This window comes from Condylura cristata, unplaced genomic scaffold, assembly GCF_000260355.1.
Source record: "Condylura cristata isolate star-nosed mole 26May11 unplaced genomic scaffold, ConCri1.0 scaffold00001, whole genome shotgun sequence".
Taxonomy (NCBI): Eukaryota; Metazoa; Chordata; class Mammalia; order Eulipotyphla; family Talpidae; genus Condylura; species Condylura cristata.
In genome coordinates, this window is record NW_004567102.1 from 57,549,661 (window position 1) to 57,577,659 (window position 27,999).

General features: G+C 38.7%; 1 protein-coding gene across 1 annotated transcript in view; it reads left to right on the forward strand.

Annotated features, from left to right (window-relative positions):
• DCBLD1 (discoidin, CUB and LCCL domain containing 1) overlaps positions 1-27,999 on the forward strand; it is an 81,313-nt gene that overhangs the window by 23,569 nt on the left and 29,745 nt on the right. The window contains exons 4-6 of the mRNA XM_004674098.2: positions 88-434; positions 19,570-19,635; positions 20,783-20,995. Coding sequence (XP_004674155.1) covers positions 88-434; positions 19,570-19,635; positions 20,783-20,995 — 626 coding nt within the window. The remainder of the gene's footprint in view (positions 1-87; positions 435-19,569; positions 19,636-20,782; positions 20,996-27,999) is intronic.

A 27,999-nucleotide genomic window follows, 5' to 3' on the forward strand; every position in this document is an offset into this window, starting at 1 on the left:
CAGCGTGGCCGACGGCGGCTGGGTGTAAAATAAGTTACTGCATTCCGGACGCTTCCCTTCCGAACTCCTTCCTTTCCCACAAACAAGAGAACCCTCTTGGCGCCTCCCCTCGTGCTCTCTCCGGCGCCGGGCAGCCCAGCGCTTCTCGTTTCCAGACTTCCTGACTCTGCCCGCCCCGAGAGCGGTGACATTGCCCGGGGATCGCGCGGGGACGGCCGCGCCGCCGCCGGGGACAGCGCTGTGCGGTGATGCTTCTCCCCAGCCCTCTTTTAACAAGACTGCTCAGCAATTGGCCGGCCGGGGCCTCCCCGTCGCCACTCCTCCCCGGCCGCTGGAATCCCAGCGAGTGCGTTGCGGCTCGCTCAGAACGCTTGGAAAATGCCCTCCCGAGCTTGGCCTCGGCTTGGCCAGGGAAGCCGACCGGCCGGCCGACTGTGCGTCTCCTCTCGAGTGTGCTGCTAGCTTCGCGGTTGGGATCGAGTGACTTGGCTTTTTCTTGACTTGACTACTCACCACGCTGGTTTTCCTCTGGACTTAGCCCCCGGCTTCAAGGGCTACGGTGTTTACTCTCTGCGTAGCTACCAGATTAAAAAGTAAACTGTTATACCAGAGCTGGGCAATCTTTAGGCATAGTTTAGCCAGTTCTGATTTGCTAGCAAGCTAGAAAGCTTTCTGGGCCATTTTTAAAGTTCTTATTTCTTTCTTGCCTCCCCCTACTTCTTCGCCTAGTCAGTACGGAGGTTATTTAAGGCAGTGAAATCTAACCAGAATATTTTGACAGCTTCCGCCCCACCCCCTCTGTCCGAATTAGACAACCATCAAAACTAAACCAAATGCTGGAATTTCCCAACCCCCTCCCCCCATCATGTATTCATTCCCATTCCGAAACAGTGATATTCCAGATGTTGGGAGTGGATCCTAAAGTTTAGACACAATATGTCTTGTCATGGTAGACTACTAGACTATCATAAGATTATATGTAATATTTTATCAAATACATAGGCTTTTGATTGATTATGCATTTAAAGACTGTTCCTCAAGTCACTGTTTGAGCACAGCGTATCTATGAATCTGTCCAACAGTGGGTCCCTCTACTAATCTGGCCCAAACTGCCACCCGTCTTTTCTCCAGAAATTTCAGATACTACTTGGTGGTGCAGGCTGTGACTTGGGTACATCTAGAACTGATTTGCTGGGAAACCACATGAGTGCTTATTTCTTACTGAACTTCAGATTGGTTGCTTGCAGGTAACTTGATGGGAGAAGATATTGTCATTTGAGTTTCCATGAAACATCCTATGTACTTACAATGTTAAAATAACCATTAAAGGATTTAGGTATTGATCGCAAAAAAAAGTAAAACTTTGATTTGGGATATTTACCGAAAAAATCTAGGAACTCCGATGGTGACACCTCTTGAGTGTGGCAGTATAATAAATGACTTTTAGATGATTTTTCAGGTCTGTCATTTCCTAATTAGCCCTTGGTCACTTCTTGTTTCAAGTTTCCATACATTTAAGCATGCACACCCACACTGATAGGCTACTGACTGTGTAGCTGGATAGTGCTTAGAAATTATATCAGTGCTCCTGGTGTTTAGAAGGTGAGAAGACAGACTTAGCGTGACAGCCTGGTTTTGGTGACAAGATGACACCATTTATTACATTTTACCTTTGTTGTGCTTGGTTTCAGCTTAGTCAGGTTCCTCTTGCTTCCCCAACCTGCTCTGTAAAGTCTCTGTCTGGTATTATGAATGAGAATTTCAGTGAATAGGACCTGGTAAGATACAGGCTCAAAAATTTCTCCCAGATAATTCTGTTTCAAGTCAGCTTTGAAATGGAAATATGTGGTAATGTTAAGGCTGTGATAAAGTGCTACTATCTGTTTACAGATGAATTAATGTTAGACTTCTATGACATTAATGTCAGATTTCTATAACTTTGTGTTATATTCAGGGAGCATGTGATAATTTAACTGAAGAGAAGCCTTGTCAATGAAATTATCCCCAGCCCCCAGACACTGGGGCTTGAGGAGGAGAGCTTGGGCTAATTTCCTCTTCTTTTCATGCCTGCTCCACTTAGATATTTACTCAGGTTGTTTCACATGACTTTTGATCTAATATCACATGTGAGTTGGTTATTTGTGTTGATTAAAATTGTATAAATCCATAGGTTTAGATTTAGTCCAGTTTTATTGCTTTGATTATGTTTTGTAGAACAAAAAGTAATTCATGTGATGGACTATGCTAACTAAAAATCTCTGATTCTCATGTCACTAAAATAATTGGAAGCAGATATCAAAGATTCCTCGTGATTTCAGTACTATTGAAGAATAAGTATAAACCGTTGCTTGCTGAGGAAGCTTCTATGTGTAGAACTGGAAACTTAAAAGTTACTTTCAAAGCTCAGACCAGTTTTAACTTGTTACTGTTGGAAGGTTGGTTATAAAGTCGGGACTCCTTGATTTCAATAAACAGGGGAATGTCTGATAGCTGATATTTTAGGTGAGTGGCTTTCTAAAAACCAAGCACAAGTTTTTTTCTGGTATTTTCTGCCTCATCCCAGACTTTCATGTAACTGAGCCCTGTAGACTATCAGTTCCTGAAGGCAGCACTGTGATTGTCTTTATCTTCCTACCTCCTCACAGAAGTGCTCAATAAACATTTCTTGAATTGAACTGAATCATTTCTTTGTGTTTAGGAGACATTTTAAAATTATTTCCTAATTAGTGAAAGCTGCTAAAGAATCTACAACTTTCTTTATACAAATACATCTGCGCACCCACTAATCAATTTTACTTAGCAACGCAAACAGTCTTCGCATGCTTCTTTAAAAAAAAAAATTCATTAAATCATCCTTCATTTTTGTATGTATAGTTTCCCTCTGAAATTTCCACCAATTCCCCCATGCACCATCACCATAGTCTCTTGGGCTCTTCCCATCCCTGTCCTGATCCTTCTCCCTCTTCCTCCCCTACAGAATGCATCTGATTTATAATTTGGCATGCTTATTTCTATAAGAAAGGATGCCTTTTAAATGAAATACAGCAGAGGAAGAGAACAAAGCCCATAGAACAATATGTGATATATCTTTTTGGCTCAAGTAGATGTAATTTGTACTCCTCAAAAATGTTAATTTACAAAAAGACAAAACAAAATGTTAAGTCACACCATATATTTCAGAAAAGAGGTCATGTTAAAAGATTTATTACACAAATTAAAAGGTGTTATTAAATCAGAATTTGAACTCTGAATAGTGTCCCAAATTGAATTTATTAACTTTTTATAAGTTGAAACTTACTAGAAACCACAACTTGAAAATAAATGAGTCATGACATTTATAAAGAATTTTTTTAAGATGCATGGGGAAACAAAATTAATTGCAGCTTTTAGGAAAGGTTTTAGTCATGTTAAGATGAGGGAAAGAAACAGCTCATTATTTCCTACTTTTGGACTTACTGCTGTATATAATCTAAAGTCAATGCTATCCATAATAAAGTGACAGTTTTTCATTTTCAAAGAGATAACACACAGAACCTATTTGGAATTGCATTTGGTACATTCATAAAAGCTCACTAAATGCTGGCTTTCTTACTTTTCATTACTTTCTTGCTATTAATTTGACATTTGTTGGAGCACCTTGTTCTCTTCCCCCACTGCTTCTCAGGTGTCATTCTTTGCCACAGTCCCATAGACTAGCTTTCTTGTTGGTTCTCAAAGTTATTGGGCAACTTTCTTCTTCAGAGCTTTGGCACATGCTTTTGTCTCTCCTAGAACAGTTTTACCCAGGTATCCCCATGACACCCTTCTCCTTCAGTCTTCAGATGTTTCCTTCGGGGAGCACTTCTCTACCCACCTTTGCCCCTCTTGCTTTCCCAGAACTCCATATTCTCTATTTTTGCTTTTAGTTTATGCCAGAGCACTTAACCATCTTCCAACAGAGTGTATCATTTATACATGTATTTAATTTGTCTACCCTTCCGCCTGTTGGACCATAAGGTCTTTAAGGAACTTCATGCCTTCAACAATAGCCGTTCTGTGCTCAATAAGGGACTAGTCCTCAATGGGGGATAGGTGCTCAAAGAGCACAAGCCGAGGGCTCAGTGAAAACCCACTTCCTGCCCTGTTGGTGACAGAGCTTATGCTAGTTGGAAATCAAAACCTGAGCAATAAAATAATGAAATGGTATGTCTAGCCCAACTCTTGCTTTATAAGTAAAAAGTCTGAAAGTATCCACTTAAAGGAATTTTGGGCTTCCCTGGTGGTTCAAGGGGTTAAAGCACCCCCATGAGTTCCACTCCTAATGAGGGAACTGACCCACGGGGCACAAGCATACCTCTCCTTTCTCACCTGTTGCTCCCCTCAGCAGTGTATATCAGTAGATCGATTTGTTCTGGACCCTACTCTGTCTCTTGTGAATCATCACCCCCCGCCCATACCTCTGGCCCGGTTCTTGTATGCATAAATAAATAAATCTTAAACACACACACACACACACACACACACACAGAGGAACTCTTTGTGGTATATGAGAAGTCTGGCATTTAGGGTGAAAAGGAAAAAAACATAGCCAGAGTTTCAGATTGGTTTTCATTAGACTCTAGCAATTTTGCCTTTTTTGCAATTGAAGAGTCATGCTGATGTCATCTTCCAGATGTTCCTTTTCTGCTTTGTATATAAAAAATTAGTTGTTTGACTTGGGGTGGGGAATGGTAGAGACAGAATTGATAGAGGAAGAAAAAAACATGTGGCAATTTCTAACTTGATGTGAACTTTCATACTAATTGTGTCCTTGTATGCTGAATCCAGAATCCAGCAAGTGCCAAACTTGCTGCTCAGTGGTTGCTGAAAAGGAAGGTGTTGTGTGTGTGTGTGTGTGTGTGTGTGTTTGGGAGAGGGGAGGAGTGGGAAATGAGGGTGTTCAAGATCCTTAAATAAAGGAATGAAATGAAGTTCTTTGATTCACAACCAGTCACTAATAACAGTGCCTACCCAGTAAACAGCCTTAGATAACCCATTTCTTGAGTCAGTGCTTGAATGCTGTGCTTGAGGTTTGAAATAATGAGGGGAAAGGTAATATTCACTAAGTAGTTTTAAACAAAAATTGCATTATTTGACTATTGTGATATTCTAGGAAACACTGTATATAATCAGGAAAACCTAATTCAACTCTAAAAAGGGTTAGGGACCTCTGACACCCCTTTACAGGTAGTATAAAGAAAGCTGCCATGAGCTGGGTTCTGGGTGCTTGAGAAAAGCACAAATGGGGTAGATACCAGTTTGGACAGGTGGTCAGTGGCCCCCTAAGTTCACCGAGGGGCACACAGGGGTCTACTTCAGCTTGACTATTTGCTGCCATCTCTGCTTAATCTGTTAACTTAGTTTTTATGAGCTGTGTGCTGTGTGAAAGTACCCAATATTTGTATAGATATCTTGTCTTTTTATGTTTGTATAAGGTCACCTTAGATGGTTTTTGTTGTTGTTGAAAAGCTACAAATAATAACACTGAAACATAGTAATAGCTAAGTGATTCATTGTTACCTCCCTCCCTTCTTATAAAGCTACATTGGAGTTTTGAGGTTCTTTTGAAAAATGATTTTTTTCTTAGGATAAGGCTTTCTTTCCTGACTACATTCTCACAGATTTTCTCTGATTCTTACACAGCAGAACAAAGCAGGGTGTTGATGAATATCCATGTATCCTAATTGTGCAAGGAAAATGTGATACAGACACCTACTAAATACATTTTTTGTACATACACTCACACACACACATCACTGCAAGAAATACACAAGCATACACACATATGTTTATATTGCTTATTAATTTGTTCTTATGAGCTGGGTAGACAGTTACAAACACAAGTTAATTAACTTAGGGTGTGTGTGTGTATATGTAGGTAGTATAAGCCACAAGAATAAAGTTAATACGTGGGTACTCATGACATTCCCTTGCTTCTACATGCTTTTTATATTCTCATTTTTTTTAATTTAACATTTTATTAAAAGCTTTTACCATAATAATTGGAGAGGCATGGATTCCAAGATTATTTTTTGAAATAGTCTTCAGGTAAACTAAGAGCCTATTTTCAAGTTGCAAGCTACTGGGGAATATTCTGTGGGAAAGTGGGGATTTTTCTTAGTTGGCATGTATCAGCTATGAGTCTTGTCCAGATTCTCTCACCCTTTGTGTGATTCAAATAACTCTTCTTACATGTGAAGCCATGAGTAATTTGTTTATATTTTGAGAAAAGTAAGTTTAACTTTAAAGGTACTAAGTTTCAGGAAGGCAAGCTATATATTTTGGTTGTGGATGAAATTCTTAATGTATACTTATGGGGACACATTTTGACAATGAAGAGACTACTTAGAGTTTGTCTATAGAAAATCACTTTTGCTTTTATAGTCAGAATTTTTCAATTTAAATCATAGCTATACTTGACATTTTTACATTTTACTAGAAGGGGAAATAACACAATCTTTCTTTATTCTCATTACAAAATTAAAACCCCTAGAAATTAATACAAAATGACTATATTCCCTGACTAACTATGCTTAGTGGCTTATGCCTAAGGGTTGTGTGTAATTTAAAAATAAAACCTATTTTTAAGATTATTTCTGCATACAGAGCTGGGTATAGGCCAGGAGTGCAGGGGCATAAAGGGGATTCACCAGAGACAGAGTGGGGAGCAGAACAGACGTATTGACAAAGTGCACTGCTGAGGGGAGCAGCAGGCTAGACAGGAGAGGTCTGCTGTGCCATGTGGGTCACCTCCAGGACCAGCAATCAAACTCACACTGAAGTGGCTGTGGCTAGCTTGCAGTACTATGTCCTAACCCACTGTGACAATAGGGAGGACCCTGTGTGTAGTGATTTTTTTATGGGGTGTAGTAATGCCTCACTTAGTGTTGCCAGTATATTCTTGAAAATTTTAATTTAAAAAAATATGACATATTACAAAATCAAGATTACCATACACTGGTGTAAACACAAGTTAAATTCCTATAACATATTTCTGCTCACAAAATATCTAACTTCTAAATAAAAACTCGAAGCCCTTCCAATATTAAACAATAACTCATTCACTTACAATCCATGTACTCTAGGGTTGTGGCCCAAACATATCTCAGAGATCTAACCCTAGACAGGAGTCAGTTTTCTTTCTCTTCCTCCCCCAAACCCCCATCTCAGACTGAGACAGTTTAGAAATGACACTTAACTTACCTTGCACATCCTAGGGATCTGGAAAGAAACCAAATGCCCTGAGAAAATTGACATGGAACATGCAAATGCTGCACAGTGACCCATATGGGAATTGGGCTTTTCCTCATGAAATGATGTTGAACGGAGCAGTGTTATTTGAGAATCTCCTGTAGTCTATTCTTTAAAAGGGGGAAGAACCCAAAACTTATTTCACTATTTTTTTTTAAAGATTTATTTACTTGTGCATACAGAACTGGGGTACAGGCCAGAGGTGCAGGGGCAGTGAGAGGATTCACCAGAGACAGAGTGGGGAGCACGACAGGCAGAGCAACGAAGTATACTGCTGAGGGGAGCAGCCAGCGAGACAGGAGAGGTCTGCTGTGCCATGTGGATCACCTCTCTGCCAGGGGCTCAAGCTCGTACTGGCACTGAAGCATCTTAGGCTAGCTTGCAGTCTTTAACTTATTGCACTTTAACTTGTAGTGCTGCCAGGGAGAGCCCAATTTCACTATTATTTTTGACAAAGAATAGTCATGTGGCTATTAAACATTATAAAGAATACTTGAATTTGAATTACTAGTGCATAACATTTCCTAGAGGGAAAAATAGCTAAACACCTCTGTTTGTCTCAATATTTAAATGGATGAGTGAATTTAATTCAGCCTTGTAATTGCTTTTCACAAAAGCAAGTTCACCTCAGATTGAATGTAGTTGACTTCAGCCCAAAGGAGGAAACTTTTAAGGCTTAGTAGTCCATGGTACCACTGGGACATGAGATCTGTTTATTGAATTGCTCCTGTTCCCAGGTTTTTAGATTGGAGGCTGCTTATTTTGAGAATTACTTGGACCCAGATTTCCTCTTCCTCTGCCTTCCCTTTCTCCTTCCTTCTCTCCCCTTTCTCTCCCCTCATGCCTTCCTCCCTCCCTATCTGCTTTGCCAAGAGACTAGCCCAAAAAGGGTCTAAAATTCTTGAGATCTTCTTGCTATTTAAGTAGGAAATTTTTCTTTTTGTTTTTTTATTCTCTTTACAGTCACTGTGTTATATTATTACAATCTTAACAGAAACACTATTTGTCCCTGAGATATTTAAAATATATTAAAGACTTCAAGTCTTTTCTCCCTAAATATTTCACTTACAGCTGCAAACATTTTCTATTTCACCACAATGCGTGAGCATAATTGAAACTATTTATAGCAATTTCTTAATACTAACTAATACTCATGTTGGGTTTAAATTTCCTAGTTAACCAAAGCATGTCTATTTACTTTTGGTGTGTACAAATAAGTATTCAAATAAGTTCTACATATTGCAGTTAGTTATTATGTTTCTTAAATCACTATTAATGTACCACTGGTACCCACCTATATGTTCTTTAGTATTTTCCCTGCAAGAAAATCAAGTTCAGGCACACAACCCACATCCTAAAGTAATCTAACTGCTCCTGAGTTGGGTTTCTGTTATTTGTGCACTATATGCTGTACTCTATAAACCTGAAGTTAGACCTACACAACTAAGTTAGACTCAGGCTATGTGGTTTTGGTAAAAGCACTTTAAAGGTGCCATGCCCTGCTCATTGTATCCCAAGATGCACATATTATTATTATTGGCTATATAACAAGTGACCACTTTTAAATGTGCTGAGAACGATCAATGACTTTAGGAAGTGCCAGCTTCACCCCTCCATAATAAATACCTCTTTTCCCCTTATGACCTGAAAGTGATCTGTGGGATGAGTCCCTATCTCTGTACAGTTACTCTTCCCCACCAGTATTTCTCTCGATGAGTCCACTGACCATTTGTTGCTTTCCCAGTAATTTTTTTAAAATATTTATTTATTTATTTATACAGAACTGGGGTACAGGCCAGAGATGCCGAGGGTGAGAGGATTCACCAGGGACAGAGTGGGGAGCAGAACAGGCAGATGGACGAAGTACACTGCTGAGGGGAGCAGCGGGCGGGTCAGGAGAGGTCTGCCACGCCATGTGGTCACCTCTGGGGCAGGCGGGGATCGAACTCATGGGGAAGTGGCTTAAGCTTCTTAGTGCTGTGCTTTAACCCACTGCGCCACCAGGGAGGGCCCCCAGTAATTTTTTTATGTAAATAAAATTTTAAAGCCCTATCTTCATATATGTTTTGACTGCACACAGTTTTTCGTTTGCATTTGGGTTTTTTTGTTTTGTTTGCAGCCAGTTAGTCTCAACAAATTGAGATTCAGAGAGATTGTAGCATTTACCCCAGGCATATTTACTTTGTCCAAAGTGGAATGCTTGTCCCAATTCAAAGTTGTAAGATGGTCTCTAGCCCTTCATCTGCAAAGGAAGTTTGTGTTTAGGGAAGACCAAGTTAAAGAAAAGTGTTAGAGGAACACTATTTTGACTGGCAATTGATGCAATCTGTTTTAAATGAATAGTTTTTGGTTTCTCTAAAAGGTGATATATTTACCACAGAAAATGAAGACTTTTCCAAATTCCTTTAGTTCTAACCATGTGCTTTTATTATAGAATTTTATTGTGTTAAATTCTGCAGTGCTGAATGAGAAAGTGACACACAGTTTTGAGGACTGCAACATGTTATGAATTTTATAAGATTATTTTTTTCCTCTCAACTCAATTTCATACCTTGTTAGATGTATGATAAGGTGCTACTTCTCTCCTAACTGAGATTTGTTATTTTCTGTTCAGTAAACACTGATTGTTTTTCCTTTGTGTGTGTTACACTCACACATGTTTCCACAGACCTTCTTATTTCTTTTTGTATTTTCCACAGTATGTTCAAATGATTTCCAAATTGACACACTTTTCTCGGTGTCAAAAATGTCAGCCTGGCTTAAATATAGCTCCTGAAATATATAGGTTGGCCTAGACTTACAAATGAAATACAGAATAAAAATAGGTTTCAGAGAAATGAAACTATGGTTGCGTTCCAATTTTAGGGGAAGATAATGATATACAACTGAACTCAATGATTTTTTTGTTTTAAAAAAATTCACTACAACATCTCTTTGCTATTCAGAATATATCTTTCAGAGACCTGCAGAACAGTCATTACCAAGAATCAGGACCTGTAACATTTCCAGGCACTGTATTTTAATAAGATCCCTAGATGACTGTGTGCACATTGAGCTGTGGAAGCATCTCTGTAGTCCTTGGAAACCTTTACTTACCAGCACATCATTTAGGAGCGGCAAGACTGTTAAGCAAAGCTGAAAGACGATCCTCTCCTTTCCTGCTTTTATAATACTAGTAAAGAATGCTTCCTTAAATAGCTAGTTCTTAAAATTTCACAAGAAAGTGAAAGTATTAAATATGACTATGTTCCTCAAGTTAATTTGAGACAAAAAGAGTAGGACTATGAATAACTGTATTGTGGTACCACAAATAGTGTGAATTCGGGGAAAGTCTTCAATCCCCGTGCCTCACTTTTCTCTACTCTAACATGGGTGATGTTGGCAATTGTGGCCTTGCATTTAGGAGTTAAAATTGTAAATGTTTCTGTCACACTCACATTTTTACTCTTAATAGATATATTTTTTAAAAAATCAAGAATCATCTGGCCCTCCCTGGTGGCGCAGCGGGTTAAAGCACAGCACTGAGAATCTAAGGCCGCTTCCGCATGAGTTCGATTCCCGCCTGCTCCGGAGGTGACCACATGGCGTGGCAGACCTCTCCTGGCCCGCCCGCTGCTCCCCTCAGCAGTGTACTTCGTTGATCTGCCTGTTCTGTTCCCCACTCTGTCTCTGGTGAAGCCTCTCACCCTCCGCATCTCTGGCCTGTACCCCAGTTCTGTATGCACAAATAAATAAATCTTTAAAAAAAAAAAAAAAAAAATCAAGAATCAAAATGTAGTGGAACTGGAAAAAATCACAAAATTAATTATAACAGTGTTCTTACTATTACTTAGCATTTATTGTTAAACATTGTACTGTACAATGATTGGAGTCACAGGAAATTTCAGATCCACTGAGGCCGAGTTATTCAACTTTCCAGACCCTCAACCTCACATATAAAACAATGATACTAGAAGGGACAGGTGATGAAGGATGTTACATGATGGGGGAAAAAAATGATGGATGGACATCAGTTGTCCTGCATTGGAAATGTCCTAGGAGGTATATAAAGCTAGGAGGTATATATTTGGGTCACTGAGATATTACTCTATATAGGTATCATTTGTATGTAAGTTTGCATATATGTATAAAAGTTTTCATAATTTTAAAAGGGAACTAATAATGTCTTTCATCAAACATGATCATAGCAAAGATAACAAAAAGTCCTTAGAATACACTGTATCTAGCACTCTTTTTTAAAAGCTTTATTTTATTTTTATGCATACAAAACTGGGGTATAGGCCAGAGCTGCAGGGGCAGTGAGAGGCTTCACCAGAGACAGAGTGGGGAGCAGAATAGGCAGGTCAATGAAATACACTGCTCAGGAGAGCAGCTGGTGGGACAGGACAGGTCTGCCATGCCATGTGGGTCACCTCTGGAGCCGGGATTATAGCACTGAAGTGGCTACAGCTAACTTGCTGCATCCTAATCCATTGTGCTACCAAGGAGGGCCTCTATCACCTTTTAACCATAAATGCTATCAGTAAGCACCTTTTTACAATTAATTCTATGATTTTTTTCCTGTTCCAATAACATTTTGATTCTTGTTGATTTTTTTTGAAAAATATATCTGTGCCATTAAAATGTGTAAGTGTGTGAGGGAAACATTTACAATTTTAACTTCTAAAGTACAAATGAACTTTGTACTAAGTAATACGGGATTTGTATTTATTTATTTATTTTGGACTCCAGAGAGTAAGGTCAATGTTTGATTATACTTTATCTGAATATTGGCAACATGCCTACTTACAATGGAAGTAAAGTAAGAAAATAGAGCATATTGTATAGACAGGAAAGCATTCTTGCATTTATCTTCACCTTCAACGCTTGTACTTGGACGTTCCATCAGCATCCTGGAGTTACTAGCAAAGGTCAGCAGCCAATATTTATTGACTTTCTTATCTTGAATATATATTCAATAAAGATGTCTTAGACTGGTGTCAGAAATGTCCCCTTAAGACTTTTCCTTAAATTGCCATCTGTGAAATTAAGATACTTCTTTCAAGCAAGGTGTCCAATTGGTTACATGTCTTCAAGACACTGGTAACTTAATAACAACAGTAGGGTAAGTCTTACCTTCTATCACAGAGTCACATTATATATTTTCGGTATCATTTTTAGAACTGTCAAGGCCAACCTCCATTCCTCCACATCTGGTCTTTAGTCCCAGAAACCTGCCACAGAGTCTGAAGGTCTCACTTTTGAGAAGCCAGCCCAGGAGCTGGTTGCTGTATCCCACAGAACATGCTCAGAGAGGAAGGAGTTCCCCAGGAATATTTCACACTGCACCCTCTCTTGGGACTTCTCTGTGTGAGCTTTGAGGTGTCCTGTGGTGAAGCAAAAATGGGACTCTGCAAGCTAATTTACCTGCAACTCTCTTTTGGAAATGAGGACTTGACCTCACTGAAAATCACCAAAGGACTTAAGAGTCCACAATGCCTACTTTGGAAGATGCTGACCTAGCAGTTAGCAGGCCCTAGATAAATACTGGGACAAGCATTCGAATTAGACTTTCTGCCTATGTAGAGTTCTTAGCACACATGCCTTATCATACCACACCCTTTGGTGTCATTTTAAACATGAAGAACAATACACACAAAATAATAACTTTTCAGGATTATAGAGCCAGGGAGAGCTGGAATTTGGAAGAAGTCCGCTAATTTAAAGCAATATTCTTGATGCTTTAATATATGTAATGTTTTTAAATAAAAATAGCAGCAACTCAAGTATGTTGACACCTTGTTATTTGTTAGTCTCTATGCTCAGTACTTAGCAAGCACCATCTAGTGCTTTTTGCTAGTGATACCATGAGCTCTGGGCACTGTCATAGTCTCTATAATAAAGATAAGTTGAAGCTTGGAAAGGTAAGTGTTCCCCAAGGCCACAGAGCTAGTGGACAGGGAGCTAGCACTGGACAGGTCTATATGGGAACCCAGAATTGTAATAGCTATGTCACTTCCCAAATATATGGGAATAATTTATAACATTAGAAAATGACAGGTGTATACACCCTCTTTCCCCACATCCATAACCATTAACCTTCAGCAGGAATCATAATACAAATGTGACCAAGTACTATAGTTTTCACCAATTCTGTTTTTAGTATAGTAAAGAGTAACATTAAGCTAGATTTGGAGATTTTTATTTCTTGTTGGTAGAAATGATTTATAATATTAATGTTTAACTTATTTGTTGTTTGTTTAATAAATTGCTTATAATCAACAAGGAAATAAACAATAAAAACAATAACACATACACACTTTTATCATATTGCCTCTTTTGATCTTTATCCAGAATGTGATTTGTGATTACTTCTAGATGTTACCCTATTTTTTTTTAATGATTTGTACATGGAGAAATTTGAGATTTGGCAATTTTAACTCTTAAAATTTGTTAATGTTTAAATTATTGATAGAAATAGTCTTACAATATATGTGAAGTTGTGGATAGCACCTCTTAAATTAATGTGTTATATTTTCATTGATTCAAATAGATTTCAGTTATTGTTTCAGCTGCTAGGAAGCACAGCATTGAGAATTTACATGGAGAGGCATGGACATAAGTTCATTGTGTTTCCTGTTATGTACTTTCAAATGTCTTTCATCTGCTAAGACAATAAGTACTACAATCTTCATGAGATCACTAGTCATCATGGACATCTATTTTATGTGTGGTAAGAATAGTTTAAGGAGATTCATATGCTTCTTAGTGTATAGCTGTGATTTCTTTCAGCAGAGTTTTTGTTTTCCTTCAGGACAACTAAGGATTTTAAATAATTATTCTGTTGTATCATCATAATATCTGCTATACTCCTTTTGCTCTCATACAACCAGATAGGTCTCCCTACCTACCCTTTCCTCTCCAAACAACACACAAAGTAAATAGCTAGGCACAGCTGGAGAAGAGCAAAGTTTATGAGTCTGGCTGACACTGAAATTAGTAATACCTTGGGAAATCTGTTCACCTTGCCACCAGACAAAGAACGCTAATAATTGTAAGCTTCCCTTTGTGGCTGAAAAGATTACAGTCATCAAGATCTCACTTGATCTTAGACATGGGAAGAAATTTTCTCACACCCACACAGGATGATTTTCATGTGTTCAAACCTGTTGTAACTTGACTACTAGAACTGCAAGGATACCGTCATAATGAAATCAGATTTCTAGAAATGGTTTCACTCTTGTGATATTGTAGAACTCTGCTTTCTAAATTGCAGATTGTGGTCCACTAGTAGACAGTCAAGCCAGTTTGGCTGGTATAACCCACATGCTTTTCATTTAAAAATGAACTTAGAATAGAATGGGAAATAATCAGAGTACATTACAAATAATAAAAAATTACATTAGAGTTTTTTTTTTTTTTTGGTTAGGTTGTGATGAAAAATTATGTTCTAACCATAGATAATAATAAAAAAGTTAGAAGACTGTTGTCTTATTCTGGAGACTAGTTAATAGTCTTAAAGATATTTTTTTTTTAAAGATTTATTTATTTGTGCATACAGAACTGGGGTACAGGCCAGAGGCTCAGGGATGGTGAGAGGCTTCACCAGAGACAGAGTGGGGAGCAGAACAGGCAGATCAACGAAGTACACTGCTGAGGGGAGCAGTGGGCGGGTCAGGAGAGATCTGCCACACCATGTGGTCACCTCCGGGGCAGGTGGGGATCGAACTCATGCGGAAGCGGCTTTAGATTCTCAGTGCTGTGTTTTAACCCGCTGCGCCACCAGGGAGGGCCAAAGATATTTTTTAACTAATCATTTTGCTTGAAGCAGTTTTCATCAAGTACATTTTGATTATTTTTTAAGCTCAAATCATGCCTTTCAGTATTGCAAAACTTAGCCTACACTTGGTGGATCTTAATTTTGTTCTCTGCGAGTGGAACATGATTACTTCTCAAAGGGAAATAGTCTTTTAAGGAAGTTATTGTTTTCCTTTCTTAGTAGATGGAATTAGAGTAGACTAAATAAACCTTTGTCTTATGTAGACAAGCATCTAGGGTTTGTTTCAAGCTAACTTAGAAAATACCTTGTCTATCCATAGTCCAGAATAGCTGATGTTAAAAGGAGAAAAATAGAGATATATTTATTTATTTCAGGCATTTGAGAACAGATTTTGAACCCATGTGTCTGTTTTTAGGACTTGAACTTTGTTCTCAGCAATTACTTTTTAACATATTTCTCTTTCTCCTTCACTGTGAGTTCCTTGAAATGGAAACTACATTTGACTGAATTCCTAGTTATTTGTTGAGTAATTGAAATTTTTTTTTTTAAGATTTATGTATTTATGCATACAGAACTGGGTACAGGCCAGAGGTGTGGGAGGAGGAGAGGGAGAGGATTCACCCAAGACAGAGCAGGGAGCAGAACAGGCAGATATATACTGCTGAGGGGAGCAGCGGGTGGGTCAGGAGAGGTCTGCCACACCATGTGGGTCTCCTCCCTGGCCAGGGATCGAACATGTGCTGCAGTGGCTGCAGTAGCTCTATAGTGCTGTACTTTTAAGCCACTGCGCTGCCAAGGAGGACCCTGTTGGGTAAAATTTTTAATGATATTTTGTGCATGTTGGTTTATAGAGACCTCTTTTAGTCTACACATCCAAGTTAATGTTGAAAATAGCCTTGAATATTTCAGACGATACGGTGAATTTAACATTTTAAATTATATTACTTTTCTGATTTTATATATATTAATGTATTCACATTGTATAAATTTTTTAATGTATCAATAAAATGAAAGTCCCTTGTAATTCCACACCCTAGAGATACTTTAGACATTTTTTCTTCATTTCTATATTTATATTCTACATTCTGTTTTAAAATTAGAGTCTTCTAAAACTTGAGTTTAACTTTTCCTGAACATCACACTGCTTGGAGATGTCTCAGTTCTACTGTTGTTTCCTAATTTAAATTGCTTCCAAGTGTCCAGAATTTAAACATTTAAATTTTGTGTAGCTGTCACTTAGGAAGTTATAAACATTCATTGCAGATCTTTCCATTTCTGAACTTTATCCATTATTTTGAGGAAGTTGCACGTCTCTCTCACAAACCAGGTATGATCCTGGCAAGGCCCAGGATCAGACATCCTGGGGAGAGGGGACTGCAGATGCCCTGCAGTGCAGGAACTTCCAGGCCTGGGAGAGAGAGAAATGATACATAGCTTAGTCATCATGTGTTTTGGTAATTAAATTACAGTTCAAAAGAAGAAAAAGATAAACATTTAGAGGTAGCTACACTTTTAAAGAGTAGACAGATTCCCTGTGGGGAAGCTTCCTCCTCCCTCCTCTTCTAGCTGCCCCCTTTGATCGTGGGTGGGTAGCAGTTTAATTGAACTGTCACTGGCAGATTGCCCCACTTTGGCTCAACCCACCTCCCAACACCATATGGAGCTCAATCATAAACCAGGTTGATTTTTTTCCCCCCCTAAAGATTGACCTTTTTTTATTTTAACTTTTTAAAATCCTCTAAGCCCTCATTACCCAGTCACAGCAACCATCAGCATATTGCCAGCTATTTTTACTGCCCTGACCTCTCTTTTGAACCTCCCTCAGACAGACTCAAATACCCTGTTTTTAGACAGACATGAGAAACCTGGATACGAAATTTGATACAAAAACATCTAGAATAAAAGTCATTATTAGTGTCATTCCATATTGATCATTTCAATGCAAGCTTTATTTAAAATAATTTATATAGGAGAAACAGACAGGATAACAACATCCAGATAGCCTAGAAAAGTATAAAATAGAAAATAAAAAACCCTTCATTTTATCTCCCACCAGCCAAACTTACCCGGACTGACAAATTTTTAATGAAACTTTTTATTCTGTAATCATTGTAGATCACATTTAGTTGTAAGAAATAATGCAGAGGGAGGGATGTAAACCCTTTGCTTATCTTCCCCCAGTGATAATATCTTGTAAAACTATAGTGTAATATCACAAGCAGGATATTAGTATTGATACACAAAATGTGGAATTTGAACCAACAGTTTTTAAATAACTTGTCAGCTTCCTGCTGTGTAAATCCTGTCTGTGAGAGTCAGGATAAGCCATGGGACTCAAGCTTCTGCACCGTCTTCCATTGGCCTGCCTGTTCTGTACTCAATATGTGATCCTGGAGGCACTTTCTCTCCCAAGGGACTTTCCATTTTCCTCCTGGGCATATTTCAAGTCCTTTTTGTACCCTCCCAGCTTTATTGAGATATAACTGACATGTGACAAGTGGCAGGCTTAAAGTGTACAATGTGTTGAGTTGATATCCTGAAAATATTGTGAAATTATTACTGCTTTAGTGTTAGCCAACACCTCCATCACCTCAGATAATTATCATTTCTTTCTTGTGGTGAGAACATTTAAGATTTACTCTCTCAGCAACTTTCAAGTATATAATAATGTGGCTATATCTAGTCCTTTGAAATCATCAAAACTGTGGAAGAATAACAGGGTAAAAATTCCTGATCTAGCTAATATCTGTGGGATTATTTTTCATATTCATGCTTGCCACAGAAAACTGGAGTTTCTTACTATACGCAAGAGTGAAATTGCAACTTCGGATGACAGATTGCTTCTTAATAAATTACAACAGCAATTCCTTTCAATTTCTAGGACAGAACAAAAAAGACTCTCTCTGATTGTTAATGGAAAAGTAAAATTTTTCCAAGGAGTCTCAAATCTCCCATGCAAAGGAATGATGGGAATGTTGAAGACTTAAAGTTGCTTATGTTTTTCCAGTATCACTGGGTGAAATTAGTTTCCTCTTAGGCTTTAGAGTAAGATTAGAAAAAAGTACAATAATAGAATTGAATAAAAGGGACCCTAGGAATTGTACTTAAATACATTTGAGAAAGCAATAACAATGTATAGGTTGGTAACAATGTATAATTAAGCCATTTTGCTGTGTTACCACAACAAGTTTCTCTCATTAAAGCAGAATCTGGTCCTCCCTGGTGGCACAGCTGGTTAAAGCGCAGCACTAAGAAGCTAAAAAGCCACTTCAGCATGAGTTCGATCCCAGCTCAGGGAGGTGATCACATGGCGTGGCAGACCTCTCTTGACCTGCCCACTGCTCCCCTCAGCAGTGTATTTCATTACTCAGCCTGTTCTGCTTCCCACTGTTATTTCTGGTGAATCCTCTCACTGGTCCTGTACCTCTGGCCTGTACTCCAGTTCTGTATGCATAAATAAGTCTTTTTTTTTTTTTAAAGCAGAATCTCACAATACTAAGTAAAGAGGCATTTAAGTGTTTGGTAATATCTTTGTGACTTAGAGTTAATTGTATATTGCTTGTACACTAGTTACCCCAGGTTGTCTTGTCAGTGCTCAAAATGATACAGACCTGGCCAGGAACAGGGCATTTGTTCCCTTTAGGGGGGCAGCCATCATTCACTAACCCTTTGAGAATCTTGTTCAGATAGTTGCCATGACTTCCAGTTTTCAAAATAAAATATTGTAAATTGGTTTTTTTTATTAATGCCCTTAGAAGCAGGCAAATAATGGAGATTCTAATCAGAACTCTGTACACTGTTTCTGCACAATATGATTCTGTGTAGTGCATTTTTATTTAATTCTCAAAAATTTTGTTCTTGCTGCCTGAAAGCCAAGGAATATAGCTATTATGTCAAAATTATCGACCAAACTTAAAACCTTTGCCCCCAAACCTGACTTTTCTGGGCTTTCCTTTCTATCTAGATTAGTCTCAGTATTCCAATCAGTTGCAGTCTCAAAATCTCAGGGTTTTCCCCCCACCTCCTCTTTTCTAGCTAAAACCTATGTGTTAGCTATCCAAAACCTGAGTTTTGGGCTTTGGATTTTCCCGTATGTATTTTCCACCTCATTTTCTTCCCCTTTCTTCCTGTTCCATTCTAGGCTTACACTGTCCTGATTCAAATTCTTCACATTCTTCTTTCAAATATCTCTTTCATTATCTCCTTTTCAAGAAACAAACTCCTCTCCCCACCTTGCATTTCCAGCCCTGGGCCCCTGTTACCCAGCATGTAAGTTCCACAGCTTCAGCAAAAACCTCCAGGTTTCCAAGTAGTTTTATCTTCAGCTGCCTATTTTCACGTCTCACCCCCATATTCTCTAGTCCATTATGTCTGTTCCCTGTCCCCCAATCCAACCTCTTCAAGGCTGGTGGAAATCTTATGGGCATTTCTGGATAATGAGTGGTTCCTTTCTTTAATCTTTTGCTTGTTGAAATATGTAGATTCTGCAGTTCTCAGCTACCGTGCTTTTTTAGTCGTTTATTTTTTATCTTTTGGACTAGGCCTTCATTATTGTTTAGACAGCAAGCCTCAGAGCAAGAAGGAGGCAAAGTACAGGCAGATCGCAGGTGAGCCCTACTCTGGCCAGCGAAGAAGCTGGAGGAGGGAGATGGCTGCTTGGCTTCAGGTTCCAATGATGCCCAAGTTGGGTCTTCTCCATTCATCTTAGGGTGGAAAAACATTCTCTATCTCAGAAATTTCCTTCTCCTGAATTCTAGTTTCCCTCCCTCTGGCTAATGCTGGAAATTCTGCCTAGTTTGCATGAAGCCAGGCTGACAGTTGTAAGCTGAATACCAGGCATGGCCATATATACCTCATCCCATATTTATGTGGTTAATGTGGTCACTTTAATCTACAGGAGTCCCTTGATGATCTGCTGTTAAACTGCTCTTCTCAGAAAAGCCTTAGGGATATTTCTTGTTTTCATGAAGTGCCGATAAGTCACTGAAATAGATTCTCCCTTGCTTCCTTTGCACTTAAAGCTCCGGATCCAGCACATGGTGCCTCACACCATGTGTGATTTGCTCCCATTTTCCCCTGATTTCTAGGAAGCAGCTGTGGTTGCTTTTATGTATTTCCAACAGTTTACTGTCTGCTATGATGCAAGCAGTCAATACAAAGATTCTTGATGTTCTCTAATGACATGCCCCGAGTCTGTCAGGCTCCTCCATCTGTGACTACGATTATTGAGAAAAGGCTGTCAGTACCCAGCTGAATGCATGTTCTTAAACAAAGTCCTTTCAACTAAAGCCTCAGACTATCAGGAGCATTTTGCATACACTGTTTCACTTAATCAGTATCATAATCCTCTGACATGAGTAATTTTTTGGTACTTATCACAAGGCATTGACTTTTAGGGGGTCGTTTGCCAATGGATAAAACCACAAAAGGCAAATTTGTGAACACGAAGAGCCTGCTGTACTGATGTGGATGGGTAGCTGGATAGTTGATTAGAAAAAGTCATACAATTAAATGTACTTACAGAGGGCTTTCCATTCTAATACAGGCAAGATTTGGGTAAACAGTGTTCAGAAGATTAAGCTGGAAGACAAGTAAAATAACCTAAAACAATGGATGCCACTCAATAATACAATCATTTCAAAAAAAATTTTCCCTCTCTCCAAAGAGTGGTCAAAATATATAATTTGCAGACTGTGCTAGACTCTCCAGTCCTTTTGAGAACTAATTTCATGTATTTTTTTTCTTCTTTAATAGGTGATGGCTGTGGTCACATAGTGGCTTATCAGGACAGTGGCACAATGACTTCCAAGAATTATCCAGGGACTTACCCCAATCACACAGTTTGTGAAAAGACTATCACAGTACCAAAGGGGAAAAGATTGATTCTGAAGTTGGGAGATGTGGATATTGAGTCCCGGACCTGTGCTTCTGACTATCTTCTTTTCACCAGCTCTTCTAATCAGTATGGTAAGAAAAGAGATCTGGGTTTCTAGGATTATCAGAAACTTGAAATCTGGGGAGGAGGCAACTAGTATGTTAATTAGTATTAGAGCCTGGGAAGATTAGAAGAGAAACTTGATTTTAGTAAACTCTCAGGACAGCTCACATGGGTACATTTGCTTCTTAACAACAAAGACATCTAAGTAGATGTTAGTGTTAGCCCTGTTTGAATATCAGGAGCTTTGTTTGGGTTTGTGTCTTGCTGGGAAGAGAACTGGAGATATATGGCATCTGGCTAAAACATTAACAGTTCATTCATTTGTCTGACACTTATTTATTGAATCTCAGAGATTCAAGTGCTCTGTGACGAACGGGATGGGGATATAAGCACAAAAGGCAAAGTTCCTTCTTTCATGGAGCTTACACTGGTGGAGAGGGGAAGAGGAAGGAAGGGAGGGGAGAAAAGTAAGCAAATGCATCTATACGATGAGAAGTAATGAGAAAGAAAAATAAGGTTTCCAAAAGTGCATAGAGGCTGTTTCTGAATGTGTGTGCACTGCTTCAGCTGGGGTGATCAGGAAGATGACGCCAATAAGGGACCATTGCACAGAGCACCGGAGTGAGATGAGGGAAATGGCCATGCTCATATCTGGGCATAGAGATTTCTGGGTAAAGGAACAATTGCAAGGACAGTTTCCAAAACAACCTTGAAATTAAGTTTTTGTGCTAGGGACTATATCGTTAGTTTATTGGTCCTGAAATTGCCCATCCTATGATCATAGCTACTCTCCAACCCTAAATCTAAGGAAACAATTTGAGTTTAGACAAATACAGACTCTTACATACATATTCTTCGGAGTACAACCTCAAAGGGAATAAATGTGAGCGGGGTGCAGTGGGCAGGTCAGAAGGGGTCTGCTACACCCTATGGGTCACCTCCCTGGCTGGGGATTAAACTCATGCTGTACTGGCTGTGGATGGCTTCATAGTGCTGTGCTTTAACCCCTTGCGCCACCAAAGGGGCCCTGGGATATAGGTTTTAGATAAAATCTGGCTGCCTTCAAGTTCTACAGGCAGTTTCTCAAACACAAGTAGCATCCAGGCTGTCTTTAGTCTTTCTTTACCTTTGTACCTCAACTTGTTTAGTCACTGGGGGAGGTGCTTCCTGCCACTTCTGCTTCCTCCCATCTCAGAAGCTTCCGAAATAACCCTGAGGCAGTATGTCCTCTACATATCTAGAGTTTTGAGTTTTTAATATTCAAGACTTAGACTCTTCACTTGAAATGAGTGATGAATTCACAATTCACTTTTAGCAATGCAGCCTCGAAATCTAATTTTTCTTTTTTGTAATTAAAGTCATGTTTGTCTTTTCAAAGCAGAATATAAACTTATTATAGATAGAAACATATTCAGTGTTCATTATATCCTAGGTACATGCTTGGCCCTTATATAGATTTTCTGGAATCCTTACTTCATCCTACAAGGTAAATGTTGTATTACCTCCTTTTCACAAACGGGAGAACAGAGACACAGTGAGATTTGAGTAGCATGCCAAAGAGCACACAGCTCATTAAGGACTGAAAGGAAGATTTATATCTATGTTTTTGTGACTCTAAGTCTGTCTGCTTTTCACTCCCAGTCCCACCACCTAAAGAAAACCATAGTGAATTATCGCCCTCCCCAGGTGGACCAACCCAATATTACATAATACAGCAATTTTCTCTAAAGTGCAGGTGTAGTTAATATTTTGTTTGGAAATGTTTTTAAGATAAAATATTTAATGATGCTCAGAATTCTTTTCTCTTGTGGTTGCTTTCATGATTTTCTAATCAGTCATTCAAGGTAAATCCAGCAGATAAAGATAAATAAAATTATAAAAATGGTACAAAGAAAGGAAATTGGAATATTTCAATTCTATAAACTTATTTAAAATCAGTTAAATGGCATAGAGTCACATAGAAAATACACACTTCTATTTATGCTTTATCTGTTTGTGTCTTTTATAGTTATGAAATTGTGCTAAGAGGAGTGTAAGTACTTGTGTACTTACAATGCTTATTCAGTGACTTGAGATAGTAGGAACTCAGTAAATGAATGTTCCTTTTTTAAGATTTATTTATTTGTTCATACAGAACTGGGGTATAGGCCAGAGGCTCAGGAGTGGTGAGAGGCTTCACCAGAGACAGAGTGGGGGGCAGAACAGGCAGGTCGACAAAGTACACTGCTGAGGGGAGCAGCGGGCGGGTCAGGAGAGGTCTGCCACGCCATGTGGTCACCTCCGGGGCAGGCAGGAATCGAACTCATGCGGAAGTGGCTTTAGCTTCTCAGTGCAGTGCTTTAACCCACTGCGCCACCAGGGAGGGCCTGAATGTTTCTTTTTTAAGTGATGGTGATGAGTTCATTGTCGAGGAAACAGTCAAGTAGAATCCATTACAGTTGCTTACTTGGAATATTAAACAGCTATTTGTTTAAAAGACTATTAACACAGAAAGTTGTTTATGGTACAGAATTAGGTAAAGTATAAATATAATGTTATAATTTATAGAAAACAAGCCTTTGAACAACATAAAATGGAACTTAAATTTAGTGAATGTATAAATTAAAGAAAAAAATTCAGCCCATAGCTTTGTACAACCTACCAAATTCTGCATGCAAAAGAGCTTCTAAAATAAAACTAACCAGTTTTTTCTTTAAAAAAAGTAAAATATTAAAGTGTGACCTTAGAAGGTTTGACTATGAGTTTGTTGTGTGTTCTCTCTACTATGTCCTTTTTTTTTAATAAAAGTACATTTTTATAAAAAACAAATAGATTTCTTTTGACCAAAATCACTAAGTAGCACTGTATTTTAAGTCAGTTAAAGCAGTGTCCTGGACAGTTTGAACTTTCCCCAGGCATTTGCAGGGAGGAGTTGGAGCAGAAGTGCTTTGCTCTCCTATGGCCTAAGCTGGGAGTAGGCAAGCCTTGGGGGCTCTTCTACCTTTGGCAGGTGGGATCCCCATGTGCAGTCGGCATGGCCATAGGATATGACAGGGCGGGCCCATGCTCAGGGCCTCAGGGAGCCACAGCATGATTGTGTGGGGAGGTGGAGGAGGGAAGTGTCTGCTGAAGTGCAGCAGAGAGGCGCAGACGTTCCAGAATGCCTCCTGCAATCCCATCTCTGATGGTGCCAACGATCACACGTCTGACTGTGCAGCTCGATTTTTTTCATCAACTAATTAATGACTAAAACCCATTGCCAAGAGATTTTAGGACTCACCACCCTCCAACTTTTGGACATGAAGTTAATGTCCTGAGAAAGAATAATGCTTTCTGGCATCAGTGTTGGCCTGCTCTGCCAGGTGGGAATGCACCTGAGGTGAGTGCATTCACCATGGTGAGATGTCAGAGTTGTACAGTTGGGATCATTATGTGGTTCACTTGGGTGGCTGTCCCCATGCCAATTTTGTTTTTAAATGTTTGGTGCATATTGGGTATTTAATCATCCACATTTGTGGTAGCAAAATGCACTGTAAACAAATGTGATCCATATGGACTCCATAGTAAACAGACAAAATATGCATTTGAGTTTATTGATGTCGGAAAGCCTGAGACAGGTAAGATGGGGTGACTCTTCTGTTTGTTGTACTTCATAATCATCATGGACATTTTAAATTCAAGCTTCAGTTAGAAGATATAATCTGGGTCTGAAATGAGGCCACTTTTGTTTGAAATACCCTGGAATGAGCCAGGAAGTAGCAAAGTTTATAAATCTTACTTTAGAAAATATAGCTTTTTAAGAACAAAGTAAGATATTTTAAACACAAAATGTACTATTAAACTTATAAACATCTTTGGCTATAAAATAGTTAAGCGCTTTCAAGATCATGTGTGGTAATCTCCTTACCCCCCAAAACTTTTAAGAAGTATCATATTTTGCTTAGTAGAAATTGTTTTCCATACAAGGGAATGCTGGGTTTTTGTTTTGAGAGACCAAAGTAACTGAGGCTCCTTTCAAAAGAAACACTAACATCCTTTTTGGGCCTCAGATCCAGTCCAGGATCATGAAACATTGAGGTGTCATGACTCCATTGTTTCCCTTGACAGAGTAGATAGTTCATTAGAGTCTCTGTTTCTTACACATTTTTGAAGACTATTGGCCAGTTATTTTGTAAATGGCTGTTGATTTGGCTTGATTTGAAGTTCCTTCATAATTAAACTCAGATTACACTTTTTTGGCAAACATAACATTATCCCTTTTATAAAAGACTTGTTTACAGCAATTTCCAACATTAGAAATTGCTAGTTCATGGTACCCCCCCTCCCCCCCCCAGGAATAAGAACTAAATCTGCTTTAGGTTTTGTTTGCTTCCCTTCCACTGCTTTTGTCTATCTTTTTTTACCTGCACGATTACATTTGTCTGAATTATTTTAAGGGTCTTCCTCAATTAGTTCTTTGTTATATAAAGAGATCAATATAATAAGACACTTTGAAATACTAGGTAATACCTCCTTTTCAGAAGACAAGCTTGGAAAACAAACTCATTTTATATTTGGGCACCATAAAACAGTAGAACTTGACTATGTTAGCCAAAGCTAAACCTTAGGGTTAAACAAATTTACTTTTTTTAAAAAATTCAGTTTAAACTTGGAATTTGAAGTGTACAACATGGAATCTATTTAAATTATACATTTAAAAATTTTAATAATTGTTTAGTACAGTTCAGTTTACTACATTGGCTTTGATTCTCAATCTCCCTTTTATTGCTAGAATATATTGCTAGTTATAAATTATAGAATATTAAAATATTTTAAACTTTGGGGGAAAGTTGATGCTGACTCAAGCATTGGGTCTTTTTATATACCTACATTTAATATATGAATATCTACTACTGTTTTGTTTTAGAAACTGAATTTTCTTTTATCAACTGAAGGGGGAAGCCTGTGAATTCATAATGAAGATCATTATTCTCCACTAATTCATGACCCTTTAACCTTCACTTGCCCTCTGGCTAAATTCCATTGGTAGTTTTGCTGATCAGAAAGGGTCTGCAATTTGAAATAACTCAGAGGTTTGTTTCTGCAATCACACCACTCTTAGGGACCCTGAAGAACTGTCATTTCTGTTTTCCTGATATTTCCAGATTTCCTAGGTCCCTGATATTTCCAGATTTCCCCTGATAGTTGATCTCCCTCCAGTGAGTGGAGTTTAGCATGCCTGGTGCCCCTGAAGACCAGATGAACAGGTCTTGGTGGGAACTAAATTCTGTAATGGAGTCTCTTGGACTTCTCCAGCTAGGTGGATCCATAAAGCTAGGCTGACCTTGAATGTGTATTGAAGTTAGCATTTTTGTTTTTGCCTAGATTTTTCACTAAAGACTATGAGCATTGGACCTGGGCTTCCTAGCTCCAGATTCCTGCCTCACTGCTTTTTTTTTTTTTTTTTATAATTGCCTGACCTTAAGTAAATTACTTACTCTCTCTGTATTTCTATTTCCTTAACTAGAAAATGAGCAAAATAATAGTATCTGCCATATATGGGTAATGGAGATAGATTCACTTACACACACACACACTTTGTTTTTTGCCTATACATATATATATCTTTATTTTTACATCATTTTGTACATTTTTCCATCTCATTTGCAATCCGCTTGGGCTTCCCATCACCAAATCACCTGTGTGCCATCACCATAGTCCAGTGCATTTCCCTCCCCCTGCTGTTTTTGATCCCATTCCCCACTCCACCCCCACAAAATGTCTCTGGTATATTGCTGTCCATCATTATCATTATTTTCTCGCCTCTTCCATTATACTCCTGCTATGAGAAAAAACATCCAGTATTTTTCCTTTTCTTTCTGGCTTATTTCACTAAGCATGATCTTTTCCAGTTCCATTCATGTTGCTACAAAAGACATGTATTTCTTTTTTTTTTTATGGTTGCTGAGTAATATTCCATTTTGTATATGTACCACATCTTTTTAATTCAGTCATCAATTTTTGGGCATTTGGGCTGTTTTCATGTCTTTCCAATTGTGAATACAGCAACAGTAAACATGGAGGGTGCAGATATCTTTTTGAATCAGTGTTTTTGTGTCTTTTGGGTAGATACCTAGGAGTAGGATTGCTGGGCCATAGGGAGGCTCCATGTTTAGCAGTTTGAGGATCTCCAAACAGTTTTCCATAGTGGTTGTACTAGTTTGATTCCCAGCAGCAGTGCAGGAGAGTTCCTTTTTCTCCACATCCTCACCAACATTTGATGTTGCTAGTTGTTTGAAGATGTGCCATTCTCACTGGGGTGAGGTGGTATCTCATTGTGGTTTTAATTTGCATCTCCCTTATTACAAGTGATGTTGAACATTTTTTCATATGCTTGTGGGCCATCTGCATTTCCTCCTTAGAGAAGTGTCTTTTTAGCTCTTGTGCCCATTTTTTGATGGGATTGTTTATTTTTGTTGAGTTTCATCAGTTCTCATATATTTTTGTGATCAATCCTTTATCACTAGTTTTCACACACATACTTTTTAGGATGTCCACATATCTATATTGGAAGCATAACGCCTGGCACTCAGTAAATACTGAACATTATCATCACTGTTCTTCCTTCTCCCCCTCCCCTGCCTCTTCCTCCCTTAGTTGTTTCTTGGTGTCTGAGAGCAGAGAACACACTGATCCCCTCTCAAGATTCTAAGTACAAGACTGAACTGCATGGGCACATCCTACTTATACCTCCTGTTATATTCTTGGTACATAGCATTGCCCAAATTCCAAGTATGTGGCTAAAACTAGTTTCAAGCACCGTTTTTCTCCATCAAGCATCATGAGATGAGCAGAGAACATAGATTCTCTAAACCCATAGACTGTTAAGTTTGACATTTTTATTTATTTCCCCTGCCCCTATCAATCCATGTCCTTGTATTTATTTTTTATGGATTTTCCCCTCTCCTTCCAATAATCTGCTTCCCCTTCTGCCATCAGAGATCAAAGGTTATCTTGTTAGGACCTTCAGTGGTGGCACAACAGGTTAAAATGCAGCTCTGCAGCGAGCTGAAAC